Below are 20,277 nucleotides of genomic sequence, written 5' to 3'. Positions count from 1 at the left end.
TTGATACCCTAATCATGAAATGATAAAATAGTATTCTTTTTTTCTGTAATTCTCTTTCTAAAGCATTCTAAAAGACTTTCAGGATGGATAATAAAAATATTAGAATTTCATATCTTGGTTTCAAATGCTATCATAAATTAAACAGTGTTTTGAAGTTGTTCCAAAGTGCCCAAACTTTTTGTGGTAGGTAGATTTATTTTATAGTCGAAGCTTAGTTAAATCAGTAGTTGCAGTTTGGCCTTTCTCTCTAAGGTTTTTTGTGAATTACAAAATTCATCATAGAGGCTATATAATTGTTTTTAAATTTTGTGATGAGTACATGAACTATCAGGGTTTTTTTTGTTTTGTCCTTAATTATTCTGGAGATACTCCTTATGTAAAAGATTCAAAACATTTATTATATTTTGTAGTTGGATGACTTGTTTGAAGCTTTTGAAAATTAAAATTTAAACATCATTTTAGGTTATAATGCTATATAGTTTTTCTTCATTCAGTATTTGCATTGACTAGAATCTGCTAATTTATAACTTGCTATATTTAGGTTACGTTAATTCTTTAGCAGTTTTTCTCCTCACTGAAGTAAATGATGGTTGGGGTAACTATTCTGTGAGTCAAGTGGTTGAACAGAACAGACATGAACTTTGACCCCAAGTAAAATGAAATGTGGACTAGCCAGAACAAATTATTCTATTTTTTAAAGTATATTTTATTTATTACAAAGAACTATATCACTTTATTTAGCAAGTGTTTTATATGTCTTTCACATAATAGGTGAAGTATTACAGACATTTAGCACCTGATCACTTGCTGCAAATATGTCATCGGCTAGGACCTCTTCTTGAACAAGAAATTCCACAAAGCGTTCCTGGAGTACAAACTTTATTAGGAGCTGGAAGACAGTCCTTGCTACGCACAAATAAAAGTATGAACAATTTGTAATAGGATTTAGACATTCTTTTTTGTGTATGTGTCCTACCTTTGGATCCATAAAAATATGTGTGTTTAATAGGCTGCAAGCATGTTGTGTGGAAAGGATCTGCTCTGGCTGCATTGCATTGTGGAAGACCACCTGAGTCACCAATTAACTATGGTAGCCCACCCAGCATTGGTGAGTTGTTTGAGTTCATTACCAAGTTGATATCCTCTTGGTAAAGAGCTTTTGAATATAAAATGTTTTAGTTACTTCAAGAGAATTTCATATTATGTGCATTAGCATTCAAGTAAGGAAAAAGCTATCATTTCTTTTTACTATGTCAGTAATCTTCATAGTGAAGTCATGATATGTAATTATGGATTGTATGTATTGTACGTAATGTAGGCTAACTGGCTTATTGATATTCTATTTTTACAGAAAAACTGTTTTCCTAAAATGTATTAGATTGATTTTGTGGGTGACTGTATCACAATACACATTAGTTATGATGGTGGAAAACAAAAATAGTTCGGTTATTTTCTTATAAAGCATAGTGTATTTTCTGCCTTTAAAATTTCAAAGAAGGAAAACTGATGCAGCTAGGTCTTCCTTTTGAAATACCTCCTAGATTCATCCCTTGTCTCTTCTACCTGGTCCTTGGTCTTCCTGGATTACTGTAGCATTTCCAAACCAGTCTTGCTTTCAGTGTCTTCTCCCTCTTTCCCTTCCGGGTCATACTTAGAATACTGTAATATTAATCTTCTTTAATTCTACCCTTGCTGTGTTGTTCTTCTACTCAAGGTAGTATAAAGAGGTTGTTTAAGATATTTTAATGGTGTCATACTTCCTCTAGCACCAATCTAAACTTCTAATTTTCAGAGACTTTCATATTTTAGTCATAGCCTTTTCTCCCACCCCCACCCTTTTGCCTATCCAGGAGTGTTATTCTCCCTCTCCCACCTATCCAAATCGTACTTACTTCTTCCTTTTCTGGATACTTACACTGATCATCAACATTGCAGTTCTGCCTTTTGCTTAAGATTTATATGGTATATCTTTTTTCACTGTTTTACTATTAACCTTTTTGTGTCCTTTCATTTCCCATATCTCTTAAAAATAGCAAAGAAGTGGCTTTTTAAAAATATAGTATGGCAGTCTTAATGTTTTATGTAAGGCATTTTGTTCTGTATGTATAATTATTGATATATGTGAATTTAAATCTCCTAACTGTTGCTGCTTGGAAATCTTGATGATTTTCTGCAGTTTGTCTGTGATATGCCTTGGTGTCTGTGGGCTTTATTTTTCTTGTTTGAAATCCATTAGGTTTCTTGAATCTGTAATGTCTTACTGGCACTGGAAAATTCTCAAATATTATCTTTGAGATAAATTTCATCTTTGCTCCATTCTCTCTCCTTTGGGACTCCAGTTGAACACATACTAGACTCCCTTACTTTATCTTCTCTATCACCTCTTTTTTTATGATTTCTATCTTTTTGTCTCTGTGATGTATTCTGGTTTGTTTTCACTGACCTATTTTCCAAAGGTATCCTATGTGACATTTGTATGGCAGACAATCGTGGATGATTTTTTTTTTCAGTATATTGTCTTGGTTACATAATGATATTTATATATTATCTATATATAAAGAACAACTATTAAAACACAGGATTTGAGACACTAGAGTATATTTGCACTTAGAAAATCATACTGGGGCAAAATGGTTTTGTTGAAAGAAGGGGAAGGTAAAATATTAAAGGAGTTTCACTGGTAGGGAGAAGTTTATCCTCTCTTTGAAAAACTACAGGTCTGTATAGTAAAGAGAATGTGTTATGTTATTCTTTCAACACATTGTCATGTAGCCCTGTGGTAGGCAATGCAAGTGCAAGAATGATTGACAGTACATAACTTTCATCTTAACATTTCCTATGTGAGTAATTACTATGTGCCAGGCAGTACTCAAAGCATTTTTCATTTATATTCTCTTTTAAAACCTAAATGGCCTATAGGAGGAACTGTTCTTACTTTATAGAGAAGGAAATTGAGGCATGGAAAACGTCGGCATTTTGACCAAGGTTACACATTTAGTGAGTCATGAAACCAGCCTGACTCCATTATGCTGTCTTATTTTCAGTAAGCTAAACTTTCAAGTCGTAGCATTTGGCTATTCAAGAAAATTGGTATTAAGTCTCATGGTCAGATTAGTAAATATTGCTGACATGGATATAGGAAATATGACCAAAATGTCTTGATTTTTTTGTTACAGCAGAGTAATGCAACTGGTATATTCAGGTATCAGAATTAATTACCAAGCTGGTAATTTTTGTATCTTTCTGAAAGACTTAATTTCATAAGGGTTAAGATGAATGCTTTTTTCTTCCATTTGTATTTTCAGGAAAATACTAGCTCTTTTTATTTAAAAAAGTAACTATTATAATGCCAATTTTACCTGCTTTTTCGTATTTGCATATAGTTTCTTAAGTTCCCAAAGAAAAAAAGCTGGACTAAAAATGAGTCTATTTATTATAGTCATAGTTTAGTATCATCTCTTTTCGGTTCACCTTGGTGACAGTCTTGAATGTTTTGTGACTGCTACAAAATTGGGAATAGGATGGAAGTGGAAAGAAAAGTTCATCAAGCTTTTGGCCTGCATGGTGATAAGGTGTATCATTTTACGTTATCACAGAGTATGGGTTAGAAGATTTTTTTTTTAAATATGAACATTTGTAGTACTGACTTAATTCTTTTGTTGATTCCTCTTTGCTATTTTCTGTCTAGCTACTTTTAAAGATTTTCTTTGCTCTTTCCTTGATCTATGTAGTACTACCAAGTAAAAAGGGACGTAAGGAAAAAGCCTTAACATTTTAACTTTTCATAAACTATGGATTTAAATATTTAATATACATCTAGATATTTAAATTTTGAAGCATTTGAGATACAGAAGTTTTAAAAATAAACTTTTAACTTGGAAATAAATATTTACTGAAAAGTTGCACAGATAGTTCACAGTTCCTTTTATACACCCTGTGCAGTTTTTCCTAATGTTGTAATCTTATTACCTGGTACATTTCTCAAAACTACAGAACTAGCATTGGGACAGTATTATTAACTAAACACCAGATCTTATTCATATCTCACCAAGGTTTTCTGTTAATTGTCTTTTCTTGTTCCAGGTTACCAAACTGCACTTAGGAATTTAAGTTTTTTTGTTTTTTTTTTAATGAACTTTCTCTTGTAACTCAGAAGATCACGTAAGATAAGTGTGGTGATAAATTGGATTTTCCTTTCTTAGATTTTTGCAGACTATATGCAAACTTTTGTACTTCTCAATTTGAGTATTTCACATTTGTCTGAAACTTTAAAATGTGTAAAATAGAACTTCTAACCCTGTGAAACTTGTTATTCCAAGCCTGGGAGTTAGACTTCTTAATTCATTTCTTAACATTCGTTTAGTAAATAAGGCATGTGTATTTTATTCTAATCTCTTGAGTCTGTTTTTCATTACCATTGCAATAGCCACATTTGAGGCCTTGGTACTTCTTGCCTGGAGCTGTAACATCATTCATTCACTTACTAAGTAATTACTGAATCTCTCTGCATTCATTATATCTGGCATTGGGCTAGCATCTGGAGTTTTAGGATAAATAAGAACATGCTTGACCTCTGCTCTCCTTGAACTTATAGGCTACTTGATCCCTTGCCTCTAGTCTTATTCCTGTGCCCTAGGATTTAGCTCTAAATCAAGGTTTTGTAACTTTGGCATTGTTTATATTTTGGGCCAGAGAATTGTTTGTTGTAGGCTACTGCCCTGTGCATTGTAGGGTGTTGTATCAGCATCCCTGCCTGTGCCCAGTAAATGCTAGTAGCATTTCCCACCTTCTGCCCCTGGAATTGTGACAACCAAAAAATATCTCCAGATGTTCCCAAATGTCCCTGGGGCAAAATTGTCTCCAGTTGAGAACTCTAAAAGTTGTAAAAGGCATGTGTGATCCTGTCATGCCTCCTTTCCCTCATTGACTTTGAATAGTTTTAACCATGTAATGTTGCTCATAAGGCTGACCTTTTCCCATCTTCCCGCCTTTTCCTTGCCTCTACCTGTACTCTAGCTTTGTACAACTCCTTGGCAGTTCTTAACAGTCAGCTAACCTCTTAACCCTTTGTCTCTGCACGTTTTATTTCTGTCTGCAATGTCTCTCTTTTTTGTTTGTTCTATGAATATCTATTCATTCTTTAAACTTTAAATGTCTGCTTATACTTACCTCTTCTATAGGTTTTGTCACATAGTTGTGTCTATTTCCTCTTCTTTTTCTACTATACTGTTAGGACATGGAGGATAGAGATTATGTTTCATTGCTCTTTATAGATAGACCCAACTCCTTGGCATTAGTAAACATTAAATGAAGAGGCAGTTGGTAATTGATGAACTGGAGTGGGACTCAAAAAATTCAGCAGTGTATAGGGGGTAAAAATTGGAATAGATGGTTGGAATAGCCAAGAGAGAGACTTGGTCCAAGGATATCATTGAATTAAGGGAAAACCTCAGAAGCTGGTTTTTAAGAAATTAAGGTTTATTAATGAATTATCAGTTCATTACACTTGAGATGTCAAAAACCCATACCTGTATAATTTAAGAACCAGGTATTGAGCTTATCTCAGTGTGTCTTTACCCTATTTTATAAATCCCGACTGCTTTGCATCTCCTAGTCCTTGATGTAAATTGTGAAAATTGAACTGGAATTCATTCTCAGGGCAGGAGAACCAAAGCAGTCAGCTGCTTTCTAGTCCTCTAGAACCTCTCTTAATGGGAGAGAAATAAAAGAAAAGAAAGGTCCTACTAATCTGTTATCATTATCTTCTAACTCATTTTCTATGGAAGAGATACATGATCATGTATTAGGCATAATAACAGATTTACTTTCAAAAATACTTATGATCTCAGGTATTGTGCTTTCTCCAATCTCCTTACCCATATTATGCCTATTTTCAGATATAGTTTACTCTGTATTTGCCTATGTTAATAGGCATAATTTAATAATAAATGACATTAGTGGAGGGTGACCTGGAAAGAAGAGACATAGGTACATTAAAGCCGTTTTTAAAGTTAAATTTGGGGATTCATTTAATGCATGTTTATCTTGTGGAAAAGGTTGTAATAAAGTAAAGCAATCTTTTGCTAATTGCCTGTTTATATTTTTTGACATTTACCATATTAGCCAAGTAAACTTTCTATGTTTAGGTTTTCCGTATCTCATCTTGTTTGTTGTTTTGCCTATGTAGTTCTACTTGTTGCTTCTGTCATTTTACTTGCTGCTTCTGCTGCAAAGTTCCAGTTTTGGTGGGTGAGGATAAGGAGTATTGAGAAATCTCATTCTGTGTGAGTGTAAGGAAAGCTTTACCTTGAAAAATAGCCTTGCTACACAAACATGCAGTTAACATTAAGAAGCTTTTTGCATGAAAAGAAGTTTTAGATCTCATCTACATTTATAGTTTTTTCTGAGAAAACTAGTTTGAACAAAGGCAGCAAAGATTTGCTTAAAATTAGATTATAAATCTTGACTCGGCTTTAGTCTAGATGTGTGGCCTTAGGCAAATTATTTAATTTTTTAGCCTCTCAACTTCCTCATTTGTAAAATAGGGGTGAAATTTACCATATATGGTAATTTGGAAACTTAAATGAGATAGCAAAGTGACTATGTATGCACAATGTAGACTACACTAAATGTAACTTTTTGCCCTTTCATCGTGTAATTCTCATTTAATGCATTATTTTGCTAGTAAATCTTGAGTACTTTTAAAGCAAAGGGTCTTTTCCCCTTCTATTTTTACTGTGCTGTTTTGCCACATTTCCAATATTTGACTTATTCTACAGTTGGTAGTTTTTTAACATAATTTGGCACTGGGCTGAGATCTGGAGGTTAGAGTTAAGTTTTTCCTCATGTAACCATGTTTCTTACATAAGTATTAATAACATTGTATGTTATAAATCTGTAAGATTTAACATATAATTTAACATTTGACATATAATTCAGTAATTTGTAAGATTATAATAATAATCTGTAGTTTCTTTCCTGTTCATGTATTCTTTACCTCATATTCTGTTAAGTTTTGTACCTTTTTTTACCTCAGTCCATACTTTATCCTAAGTTAGGCATCTATTCATCACTTATTTAAATACATTCATTTTGACCTATTTTCTCAGTAACCATTTTCTCTTTCAGAACTCATTTTCTTCTATTTTTCTAATCTTAGTTTTATAATTTGTGTTGTTTAATCATTTCTGACTTAGCTATATTTTTTGGATTTTTATTTTTTGGTCTTGGTTTCTGTTTTTTAATCTGTCCCTTGAATGATATTTATTTACCTTTGTTTTTTTCTACTGTACTGTTAGGGCCTGGAGGATAAAGATTATATTTTATTGCTCCTTATAGACCCAATTCCTCAGCATTAGTAAATATTAAATGAAGAGGAAGTAGGTAATTGATGTAATTAATGAATGTGGTGGGACAAGAAAAGTTCAGAATGACATTCATATTTCCATTTGGCACAGGTTTTTGTTATTTTAATTCTCTTCCTTGCTCCCCTTCCTCTCCTCCCTCAGCCTCTCTACTTCCTTGGTTTACCTTCTAAGAATAGGTAACTGTGAGAGACTCCTAAGATGTATTGCATTTTTGTTTTAAGGGAAATAAAGCTAATGTTCATTATGCCAAAGTGCCAAATATATAAAATAGACATTATTATTTATTTTTTTCTTTTGCTTAAATTTCTTTTCAAATTTATGATTGACCAGAAAAGGGGAAACACTTTGAAGAATGACAGTTTACTTAGGTGAGTTCAAATTGTTGCTCTTGTAGCTGTGTTTTATTTTCTTTTGTTAATAATGAGAAGAAATTCTTTTTAAGGTCATAGATGTGATGAGAGGTATCATCTGTGCCCCCTGCCTTCTTGTTGTACTATGTCTGGCAAGCAGTGTCAGTAGTAATTAGGAAGCACTAGCCTTTCATTACCCCCTTTTAGTTTGTGTCCCATATTTTTCCAGATTGTTTACTTTGATGTTGAATTTCATATCTGTTTAAGTGAAGCAAATTATCTTATTTTCTTCATAAAGTCTCTGACTTTTTATTTTGAATTTTGAAGTTAAGAATTGAACGTTTTCTGGGGCGCGTAGGTGGCTCAGTGGGTTGAGTGTCTGACTTCGGCTCAGGTGACGGTCTCACGGTCCACGAGTTCAAGCCCCGCATTGGGCTCTGTGCTGACGGCTTGGAGCCTGGAGCCTGCTTCAGGTTCCATGTCTTCCCCCCTCTCTCTCTGTCCCTTCCCTGCTTGCAATGTCTCTTTCTCTCACAGAAATAAACATTAAAAAAATTTTTTTTAGGGGCACCTGGGTGGCTCAGTCCGTTAAATGTCTGACTTTGGCTCAGGTCATGATCTCACAGCTCACGACCTCACAGCTTGTCAGTTCGAGCCCCATGTCAGGCTCTGTGCTGACAGCTCAGAGCCTGGAGTCTGCTTCAGATTCTGTGTCTCCCTCTCTCTCTGACCCTCCCTACTCGCTCGCTCACTCTCTCAAAAATAAACATTTTAAAAATTAAAATAAAAATAACAAAAAATTTTAAACCAAAAAAAAAAAAAAAAGGGCAAGGAATTGAACATCTTCCTAGATATCTTGAAACTAGGAAATCCATGATCAGGCCGAATAGATATTTATATGAAGAGAGCAGCAGTTTGTTCAGCTCCATAAGGAAGATGAAGGGGAAAAAATGATGTCCCATAAAGTCTTTTAAAAAGTAAAAGAAAAACTGTGGTTAGTAAGATTTAATTTTATAACATGAAGATTTGATTGTTCAAAGTCAATATTGTGGTAGTATATAATACCTTTGAGTTTATAGAACATGTTGTCTCATTTGCTTTTTGTAACAACATTGCAAGATACCCCAACTTTATCAAAGAAGCTGAAAAAAAGAAGAGGTAGTGACCAAGTCAATTATCCCTGGTTGTGTTTTTCTGAAATATGTCACATTTATTTAGCACCGTTTTGCCTTCTCTGTGAAATTCTTTATGCATTAGCCTTGTACCACTTGTGTCCATTTATTGATTTGGGTATAGGAGCCTTTGAATTCAGAATGTGAACTTTAGAAAGATTAAAACACGGTATGTTGTTTCAAGTTTATCTCTTTCCATATAAATAACTTAATTTGAGAGAAAATAATTCAATTCCTTGAGAAAGTATTATTAACAGTCTTGTTGGCAAACTGATTACATTCTAGTTTAAAATGAAATTTTGTTTTTTGAGCCCTTTGATTTCTTTTGCAAAATCAACTTTTGCTTTTAGCCATATTCCTTGTGATCTCTTCTCATTGTGGTCAAGAGATAAAATGGCAGTTGGTTATCCCAAAGCAAATCTTATGTTATTCCCACTTCTTTCTCCTTAATAACCTTTAACTTCCTAATTTGGGGGAAATAGTCCAGAATGCCTTACCATAGCTTACAAAGCATTCTGGAGTCTGTGCCCTACCTTCCCATCTCTTCGCTTGACACTTTCCCCAGTGTGCTCTGTGTGCTAGCCATACCTACTTCCTTATATAGTTTGAGTGCCATGTTCTTTCCAGCCTCAGACCATTGCACATGCTCTTGCCTCAACCTAGAATATGCTCCCTTCCCACCAACATTCTTTGTTCCACTTTCAGGTCTTAGTTTAAATGTCAGTTTTTCAGAAAAGCCTGACTCACTGATATGCAACCCCTTCCCTCCCCTGCCATATATTTAGGGCCCTCTGCTGTATATTTTAAGGTTTTTCTGAACCTTTTTTTTGTTTTGCTGACACTTGTTATAAGTCCTTGTTTCACGTCTGTCTTCCCTGCTAGATTACAGTCTTCATGAGGGTAAGTACTGTGTGTTTTCTTTCTCTGTTACATCCCTTAGTCCATACTTGGCCCATATAGGTGCTATATAAATGTTTGTTAATTTAAAATTAAATGATTAAAATGTTTGGCATAAAACTATATAGCTTTAAAAAAATGAATTTTTATTCCAATTACTATAAAAACATTTAAAAGTTTTATGGTTGAAATACCATCAGACTAGTTTCCAAGAAAGAAAAGAGGAGGAAGAATAATACAAATCAAGTAATTTTACAATTCTAGTAAATTTGAATCCTTGTAATTGTAATGTCTGTTTTGGGGGTTTGTTTTGTTTGTGCTTATGTACTTGGTTCATGAGATTTTTTTGCTTAACTCTTGGAATCATCTCTTTACTTTCTGTATTTTATTTTAGTATTTGTGCTCTCCTTTTTAGAGCTTACTTGTCTTTGTGGTATCTGCTAAATCTTAAAAACGTGATGTCTTTCATATGGGAGGTACAACTAAACACCAAATTGACTATGTAGAGATTTGGAGGGTAGCTACTGTGCATACTAATTATTTTAGTTAGAGTAGTAAAATAAAGAGAGAAGCTCTCCTGGGTGCTGTGTTGCCCAGGTGATTATTTTACTTTTCTATTCTCTCTTTCCTTTTTTGTGGACCAAAAGCTGTTTACAGGATTGTCCTTGTAATGTTACAGACCCCTTTTACTATAAAACTAAAGTTGGGAATTTTGTTCATTATAGTTAACGGTGATTTATTTGCCTTGTTCTCGTGTTGGTTAGTTGCTAGTTACTGGTGCAGAATGATACAAAAGTCAGATGATGATGTAGAAATAAGCCAATCTGTGTTGAATTTTTTTCCAGATTATCTGTGGCCCTCAAATTACAAACATTTGGTTGTTATTCCCTACTAATGTCTATATTAGTAACCTCAGGAGAATTGTGGCAAGCTTATCAATTGTGGCTCTATGGTGAATTAACTGTTAAAAGTTCCTTCTTACAGGATTCCTTCCCAAATAAAATTGAACCTACACTGTCTTTGATATATTTCTTTTTTACTTTAAAATTTTATTGGGAAAGATTTTAGAAACAAAACTTACAAACAAAATTAATGGTGCTTTGTATTATTTTATGGCTTTTGAATCAAACCAGGTGTAAATTCTTTGTAGTCTTATCATTCAATCCATTGTCATATAGACAGTGGTTATTGTCTGTTTTATAGTATACAATTCTGATGCTTTGGTATGCTTAGTCTTAAGGGTTCTTTTTTTATGCTTAAATACATTTAAATGCTTTGCATCTTTATCCTTGGGCATGTTTTTCTCAGGTTTTGAATTTAATCTCTTCAGACAGTTTAGATTTGTCATATTGCTCTTTTGAGTTCCTTGAGACAGACTGAGCTATACTTTATTTAATTAAAATTAATCAGAATGAATAGAGGAAATAATCGGTAGAGGAAACTTGGAAATCAGAGAAGAGTTCAAAAAGCAGTCAGTCTCACTGGTTAACTGCTGTTACTGCTTTGGCATATTTCCTTTCAGTCATTTTTTTTTTCTAATATTTGTTTACCTAACCACCATGGTAAGAGTGCGCTCTTGGGAGTAGATGCCTGAATTCAACCTTGGACTTCACCTCTGGGAAAGTTAAATTTTAGCTTTCAGTTTCCTTACTGGTAAGGAATATCCCCTTCTTGGAGATAATAGTATCTGCCGTAAAAGACGGGTGAGATTAAATGAAAATCAATGTAAGATGCCTGGCATGTACTAAAGCACTCAGTAAATATTAGCCATTATTTTCCAAACTGTTATTTCATAATAGTATTCTGTAGCCATTTTTCTCCCCACTTTAGTAATTGTATTGTATTTTGACATTTACCCACATTATTTGAAGCAGATAAGACTTTTTCTGTCATTAGATTTTTTAAAAAAAATTTTTAACATTTATTTATTTTTGAGAGTGAAACAGTGCAAGTGGGGGAGGGGCAGAGAGAGAGGGAGACACAGAATCTAAAGCAGGCTCCAGGCTCTGAGCTGTCAGCACAGAGCTTGATGTGGGGCTCGAACTTGTGAACCACGAGATCACAACCTGAGTTGAAGTCGGACACTTAACCGACTGAGCCTCCCAGGCACTCCAATCATTGGATTCTTGAAGTCTCTAGCTCTAAGCCTTGGTGACTTTTTCCTCATCACAGCCATTTTCTCAAGGTGTTTGATTCCTGGCTTTAGCATAACTTCTCTTTTAGAGATTCATATAGCTATTTTTTTGTGACCCCATAGTCATATCTTCTTTTCATTAGAATATTTTTGTGGTTCTTTAAAATGAATAAAATTTTATGTAATTTTATGCCTTACCAAATACCTTACACCACACATTTATCTAATAAAAATTTTGAAATCACCAACACACTCATAGGCAACTTTTTGAACTTGCAGGGTGTTTTCTATAGTAATTATTCTGTAAGTGCCTGGTCATGGATATAGCATTATTTTGTTGGGAAAACTAGTATCATCTAGCAATAAAGCAGTTTGGAATTTGTTTTCATGTGGTCTTGCTTACATGTTTATTACCAGTTTTGTAGTTCACTCAAGTTTAGTTTTATAGGTTTCCACATTCTTGTTTTATAGTTATGAGTTCCTAATTTTACATTTAGAAAGCCTTTATTAACACAGATAACGGAGGTTAAAATGAAACCTTGGTACTGATTATCCAGAAGTCACTCTTTTCTACTTTAAGAATTGTTTATGTGGTTATTAATTATGTTATAACTATTTTGCATTTTATTTACAGAAACTCTGGGAGGTTTCCAAGATTTTTGTTTTGTTTTGTTTTTAGGTTTATTTATTTTGAGAGAGGGAGAGAGAATACCAAACAGGTTTTGTGCTGTCAGCACAGATCCTAACACGGGCCTCAATCCAATCCCACAAACCATGAGACCACAACCTAACTTGAACTCAAGAGTCGGATGTTCAACCAGCTGAGCCACCCAGGCACCCCAAAGTGTTTTTTTAACCAGAATCACAGAATAAAATTAGTCAAAATATAGTACAAAAATAAATTTAGTAAAAATCAGTTATTCTTCTTATAAAGTACCCCGAGGTTTTTTTATCTGAGTACCCCTTTCTCTGTATAAGAAAAGATCCCAGGTTACACTGAGATACCTGCTGAATTACATATTCTGTCTTTCCTTTGCTTCTTCATCTATGGTCATAAAAATTCTCTGGGTTTTGGAATCTACAGCCACATGCTTCTCCTTGTATTCATTATGGCACCAGCAGGACTCTGCTTTCATGAGCTGGCAGAAGTTGCAAACACTGGGTATACTAGTTTAGATTGTTAAGGGAAAACAGTTTTCCTTCACTGGAGTAGACATTGTACAGCATGTTATATTGTTCTTTGTTAAGAAAAAACAACAAAACCCAGAAAAACGTTATAACCTCTGCATTTTTGTTAATTCATAGTAATTAAAATTTTTTTCCCCAACTTTTTTTTTTTAGCAGTTTTACTTTTTTTTTTTTTTTTAAGGTTTTTATCATTTATTTTGAGAGAGAGAGGGAGGGAGAAGGAGAGTGAGCATGAGTGGGGGAGGTACAGAAAGAGGGAGAGAGAATCCCAAGCAGGCCCCATGCTGTCAGCCCAGAGCCTCATGTGGGTGGGGCTTGATCTTGCAAACAGATCATGATATGAGCCAAAATCAAAGAGTTGGACACTTAACCCACTGAGGCACCCAGCAATGGTTACTTTTGATCTTGGATAATTTATTGCAATTCCACGATGTGTTATTCTCCATTTTAAAAGTACTTAGCAGAAGGAGAAAAAATTCTAAACATTTTGGAGGGAAATGATAGTATTTCTATTTCAGTTCTTTTTTGTTTGCAGAGATTTTATCATGTATTTTTCCAGTGTCCTCAAAATCATAGCTACTGAGGTTATTGCAGATGCTCTTTTCCTGGCAGCTACCCAGTGTTTCCTTACAAAACTTGGTTCAAATAGTACAGATTTGTAGACAGATTTCCCAGGAAGTTGGTTCAGATGGTCCAGATTTGTATAGTGAGGAAAATCCTAAGGTTATTTTGATTATGTTTATCTTTTCTTAAAATCATCTGTATTGAAAACTTGGTCCCAGGTATAGGAACAGAGCATCATGTCCCTAGATAGAAAGATGTCAGTTGTTTATAAGGTAATGAAATTATCCTTACATTCCTAACAAATGGATTTTTTTTAACTTATCAGTGATCCTCAAATTGGATAATAATCAAGACTAAGACATTTAAAAATGGATGCATAGTGATGAATAGCCAGATAAATACTAAAACATTATTAGTTACAAAATTAAATTTTTGGTACTGGCATATAAATAGACATGTGGTCAGATATACATATGTAAGATAATTTAATCACGATTTTTAATAGAAGGATTCATAAATGAAAAGTCTGGAACAAATGATTATTTGGGGTAGAATAAATGTCTTTAGAGACTCACTTCTGTATATACTAAAACTCCAGATAAATGAAGGAGTTAAGTGAGAAATTTAAACCGCAGAGAAGTAAAAGAAAATGTAAGTGGATATTTGTTGTATTATTGGCTGGTTAGGAGAACTCTTCATATTAAATGAGTAGAAAAAATTATTTTAAAAAGGGAAATATACTGAAAATTGTGAAATTGTGAGATGTCAAAGAACAACATAACATGAAAGTCCAGTATATTGTGGAAGATGTTTCTAGAAATATAACTGGAGAAATTGAAATTGAGATAAAATCACTTGCTTAAAGTCCCCACGGTATGAAGTTTGAACACGAGTCTGTCAAACTTAAAGGTTAATCTTACTTCATTAAGGAATATAGCATAGTTGTTAAAATGCTGTTTATGAGGGAAATCTTTGCAAAATTTTAGAAGTGACTGCGTTAGGTGTTAGAATCATGGATTTTTCTTCTTTCATTTGTGCTCTTATTTTCTGCACTGAATACCCATAGTATTATGATTAGAGAAATGAATCAATTCTTCAAAAAAAGCTAGGTATAAACTGGGGAAAAGTGACCTGTGGGGAGATTTGATTTATCATCCTTATACTTACAGAAGTAATGAACATGAGCCCACAGGTTAGATATGTATGTATTTATATCTAACATTAAAAATTTGTGGGCCTTTTGTTTATCTCTAATAGTTCTGTAGGCTTGTGCACATAGACTTTGTTTCAACGACTGTTCTGAATGATTTGGTACAGATGGGGGTTTTCACCATTTTGTTTCTTTTCTCTCTTCACACTTTAAGAGACTGATATTTCAAATGTTTAACAGTGATTTCTGAATGTTTATTTTATTTGCTGGTCTGTTTACTTAGGAATTTGAGTAATATATGTTTAGTTTTCTCTTTCCCTCCAAATTAAATCCATTTAGCAGAGGAGTTGAAATGAAGAACTATTTAGAGATATTTTGGATATGTAACCAGTTTGACAAATCCTCCATTTTTGTTTTATTCCTTAAGCCTAATTATCTTATTATCTAATAAGATAATAATCTTATTATATATTTATATGTAATTTGTTCATTGAATTTACCAAATATATAGTGATCATCTACTAAGTGCCAGCCATCATTGTCAGCTCTATGCTATAGCTCTAGGTAGCATTGTCAGCTTTTAGGAAATACAAGGACAAAAAAGACAAAAATTTGGCACATATGGAGCTTGTTATATAAGTTGTAGTTTGGGGAGGCAAGAAATAAACATTGAACATAATAAGCTAATAAATGTATACCATCAGCTGATAACTGATGGATAAAGAACAAATATAGAGCTAAATAAAGGATGACCAGGAGTAGTTGTGGGTTGTGATAGGGAATGAATTGCAATTTTCAATGGACTGATCAGGTTAGGCTTCATTGGGAAGTGACAGAAATCTGAGAAAAGACTTGGAGAAGGTCAAGGCATTAGCTGTATGGGGGCAGTGTATTCTAGCCAAAGGGAACAGCCAGTGCAGAAACCCTACATTAAGAGCATGCCTCCTGTGTTGGGAGAATGGGGGAGCATAGAGTGGCTGGAGTAAACCAAGTAAAGGGTTTCAAGTAGCAAGTGAAATCAGAGAGGTAATGAGAGACAAGATCATGCATCGCCTTGATAGGCTTGGTGTAGGAATTTGATGTTTATTCTGAATGAAATGAGCATTGTTGTAGTTTTGAATAGGAGTGATATTATAAGGTGACCAGTTAGGTTGCTTTTGAAATTCACTACAGTCTTACTAGAAGAGGTGACATTTTAATTGGCCTTAGAGGGTAAGAAAGAATTTGCCAAGTGAAGGAAGATAGAAATTTGCTTTGGCAGGCTTAATTTAAGAATATTTCCCATCACCATACTTAGGAAAATAAATGTACTTTCAAACCAAGTCCTATATGTTACTTGATTTATAATAATGTCATATAAGGAACTTACTCCTTTGTGACCCCTTATATCTGTTTAACCATGCTCATTTTAAAAATTAATGTTCTAGTTTAATAAAATTTGAGGAGTTTCTATAATCCAAGAGACATTTCCTTATTACTCAGAAATCCAATTAGTCTATTAACAGTTTCTTTAGAAAGTGAATAATTGCCATTTGCCTTTTTGTCATAAAACTACAGATTAAATTGACCATCATGTGTATGTTATTAACTAAGATTCATTTATATACTTTTTTATTTAAAGGCTCTATACTCAGTTGTGGGAAATATGAGTAAGAATTTCTTTCCTTAGGGTACTTAAGATCAGATAAGGGAGATAGACATTATGCAAATGGTATAGTAAAAGAAAATGTTGAATTCATTGAATGGGAGTCCTAGAAAATCCTTCTCTCTACCTTTGTAAAATTTTTTACCTATTTAATTTGGTCAGGTCTTCAAATTCAGCCTCCTCAGGTTAACTTCAACTATTGAACCATACTTAAATTTTCTTCTCTAACTCCCTGTATCAAGTTTGAACCATCATCTTATTACCTGCTAATTCTACAGACTGTTCTGCATAGGTTATCTTTTAGTTACTGTTGCACAAAGTTTGTAATTTGTCTGAAATCTAAGGACTTGGCTAAAATAGTTAATTGGTAGCCAAGCATAACAAAAGGTAGTGTAGAATATAGTTTTAACTGTAAATATATTTTACTTAAATATATTGTTTCTGATAAGTTTTACTTGAAAAGTTAATTGTAAAGTAGCTTTTTGAAAGAGATATTCTTGGGGCGCCTGGGTGGCTCAGTCGGTTAAGCGGCTGACTTCGGCTCAGGTCATGATCTCGTGGTCCGTGAGTTCGAGCCCCGCGTCGGGCTCTGTGCTGACAGCTTAGAGCCTGGAGCCTGTTTCAGATTCTGTGTCTCCCTCTCTCTCTGACCCTCCCCCATTCAGGCTCTGTCTCTCTCTGTCTCAAAAATAAATAAACGTTTAAAAAAAAAAAAGGGTATTTTTTTTTTAGCCTCCTAAAATGAAAATAAAGATTTAATCCCAATTTAGAAAGATTCTGTAAAAAAACTATGTTTAAGAGACAAACAACATTTTCTCTTTACTTAGGGCAAGGAGTTTTTGCTTAGAAAATACTTCATTAACTCGATTTTTAAATGGTCTTTATAATGAATTTATTTTTACAAATTTTGACATGCATATGCCTGATCATCCTTAAAATAATAGTTTTGATATTGTAATTATCTCCAATAATCATATTTTTATGCCTGAATGGTGTTAAATACCTCAATAAAATTTGTGATTTTGAAAATATTGTAAATTTTGGTTGGAGGGAATTAAACTACATCTTAGTAACACTGTCGGCATTTGTGTTTTTTGTCATCACTGACTTTCTTATAAAATAGACAGGTAAGTTTGGGATGTCATTGATCTTAGTGTTTGGATAAGATCATTTTGAGTTCTCCTTTATCAGGACATTTGATGTCTGGTGGATTTTGAACCAAAGCACTAGAGGATGTCTTTTACCAGGCTATTTGAACCAAAGCACTAGAGGATGTCTTTTACCAGGCTATTTCTGTGCATAAGGAAAAATGTGTCAGGTTTATTAGAAAATTAATGAATTACTGTTGTTGTATAAGTAGCTGAAGCCTAAATATGCTAATTCACAACTGTCAAAGCTTATCTCAGATATCCCAGATGTTAAAATAGATTGTAGCATAGAGCTTATGTGCTAACAGCAAAGGTACACTCTTAGAATATAAAATAATTGATGTAGTAAAAGAACATGTAAATATGTAGTTATTCTTTGACATATCATACAAAGCATTTTTCTACATTTCTCTTCGTAAGTCCCCAAGATTTATTTTTGCTTTTTTTTTTTTTTTTCAACGTTTATTTATTTTTGGGACAGAGAGAGACAGAGCATGAACGGGGGAGGGGCAGAGAGAGAGGGAGACACAGAATCGGAAGCAGGCTCCAGGCTCTGAGCCATCAGCCCAGAGCCTGACGCGGGGCTCGAACTCCCGGACCGCGAGATCGTGACCTGGCTGAAGTCGGACGCTTAACCGACTGCGCCACCCAGGCGCCCCTATTTTTGCTTTTAAATGGAGTGTGAGCCAAACATTTGTTGTACATAAATAAAATAATACTGATTTTTTTTTTTATGATACACCAATATACTTGTATTTCATCAACTTTAGGATATAATTGCTAGGCTCTGAATCTAGGTTAAATAGTATTTTGTATGTATATTTAAATTTTCTTTGGGACCAAATTCAAGTAAGAAGCTGCAGTGTTTATCCAAAGTAGATGGCAGTCATAGTCAGAAATAAAAAGTCATATATTAAAATAATTTTAAAAAGTGTATTAAAGGGAATCTATCGTTGAATAACATCCCTGCAGATTAGTCAAAATGTATTTATTGAGCATTGTCTTTGTCCATAATTATCAGAATAGAAAATACAGTAGTGATTTAGTTAGAAGAGAACATTTTGGGCTGGAGTCAGCACATCAGGCTCTGGGCAGAAGATAAATTTCAGACATATCATGAAAGATGGTTAAAATGGATGAGTTGAAAATAGAGCTAATAGGTTCTAGAGAGGGAATCATTATGCAGGTGTTTGGCAAGATCCCCAGTTTAATTATTTCTTAAAATAATGCAATATATTATTCCTCACTCTTCATTTATGCAAAGTTTTTGAGTACTAGCCAGAGAATAAAGAAGTCTAAATTTAATCCTAGCTTCATGTCTTCCTTATTTTGTGACTTCAGACAGTCATAAACTGACTTTGCTTGCTTGTAAAATGAGGACAATAGTGCCTGACTTACTTCTGGTGAAATAATGTGTTTTTCTTGACTATTTTAGGGACCTCTGACTAGGAACCATATGCATTAGAAAAAGTGTCTTTATTTTTACCAACATATGAGAAGTTGGAGTATGTGAATTCTTGAAAGATGGTAATTGAGAAAATGAATTTCTGAATTACACTCCTATTTCCCCTTTTTCTTGGTAGCGGATACTTTGTTTTCACGGAAGCTGAATGGGAAATACAGACTTGAGCGACTTGTTCCAACGGCGGTCTATCAGCACATGAAAATGCATAAGCGAATTCTTGGACACTTGTCATCTGTCTACTGTGTAACTTTTGATAGAACTGGCAGACGGATATTTACTGTAAGTAATTTTTGAAGTATTATCTTAATTCATATAAGGCATTGAAGAAACACTGCTTATAGTTGAACTTGAGATAGAGCTTTTGATTTTTTTCTTTTAATGAAAAACTGAATATTCAGGTAATTTAGCTTACTATAATAAAAGATATTACTTGAAGTTGAACTTGATCCAGGTTTGGAAAGTTCCTAAAGGACATGTTGTAATACAGGCACAGCTATATGATAGTGCTACATTATGGATAAATGTAATTCTGAGCATTATATCAAATTTGCAGTTGGACATTTTATAAAATGTCATATAATAATCTAAATTGTATACAGGAGCATTTCTAAAGTGTGTTAAGCAAATTAGAAGAGACTATTAAATGTATCTTTTTATATTATCCTTGGCACCTCATTTCTTCAGTGTATCTGATGTTGTGTTTAAAGAGGCTCTTTGGGTTTATTTGCTGTTGTTTGTTTTAGCTTGTTAATGGAGAAAAGCAGCTTTTCAGCTTTAACTTAGAAAATTACTTTTGGAAATATTTTTATTTTTAGTTGCTTTATTATATCCATTAAGGGTAGTAGTTATTACACTGTTCTTATAATTAAATACTACCCTGTGGGCTGAAGGTATGCATTCATTCACAAAGCCCTTAATTTTCTTTGAAGTAAGGAAATAGGAAATGGAAGTTAAAATAGAAATTCCGATCTCTGTCTTTGGAGAGCAGCTGAGAATTTTATACAGTTTGGGACAATTACAGATTCTTCTTTTTTTAATGTTTACTTATTTTAGAGAGTGAGAAGGAGAGAGAGTGAGCATGCAGGTGGGGGGAGGGGCAGAAAGAGAGGGAGACACAGAATCCAAAGGAGGCTCCAGGCTCTGAGCTGTCAGCACAGAGCCTGATACGGGGCTCGACACAGGGCTCCATCTCAAGGA

General features: G+C 33.9%; 1 protein-coding gene across 5 annotated transcripts in view; it reads left to right on the top strand.

Moving 5' to 3' along the window:
* Positions 1–20,277, top strand: part of PHIP (PHIP subunit of CUL4-Ring ligase complex) — a 139,457-nt gene that overhangs the window by 14,728 nt on the left and 104,452 nt on the right. For 4 of the 5 annotated variants that reach the window (XM_040474003.1, XM_040474000.1, XM_040473999.1 and 1 more), the window contains exons 4-6: positions 772–922; positions 1,010–1,108; positions 19,199–19,359. In XM_040474003.1, coding sequence (XP_040329937.1) covers positions 772–922; positions 1,010–1,108; positions 19,199–19,359 — 411 coding nt within the window. Of the gene's footprint in view, positions 1–771; positions 923–1,009; positions 1,109–9,048; positions 9,790–19,198; positions 19,360–20,277 lie in introns of those variants that run through there. The other variant, XM_040474002.1, reaches the window with a different exon arrangement.

The sequence above is a fragment of the Herpailurus yagouaroundi genome, unplaced genomic scaffold (genome assembly GCF_014898765.1).
Source record: "Herpailurus yagouaroundi ecotype Mexico unplaced genomic scaffold, PumYag 139, whole genome shotgun sequence".
Lineage (NCBI taxonomy): Eukaryota > Metazoa > Chordata > Mammalia > Carnivora > Felidae > Herpailurus > Herpailurus yagouaroundi.
This window is presented reverse-complemented; position numbering and strand designations above follow the sequence as displayed.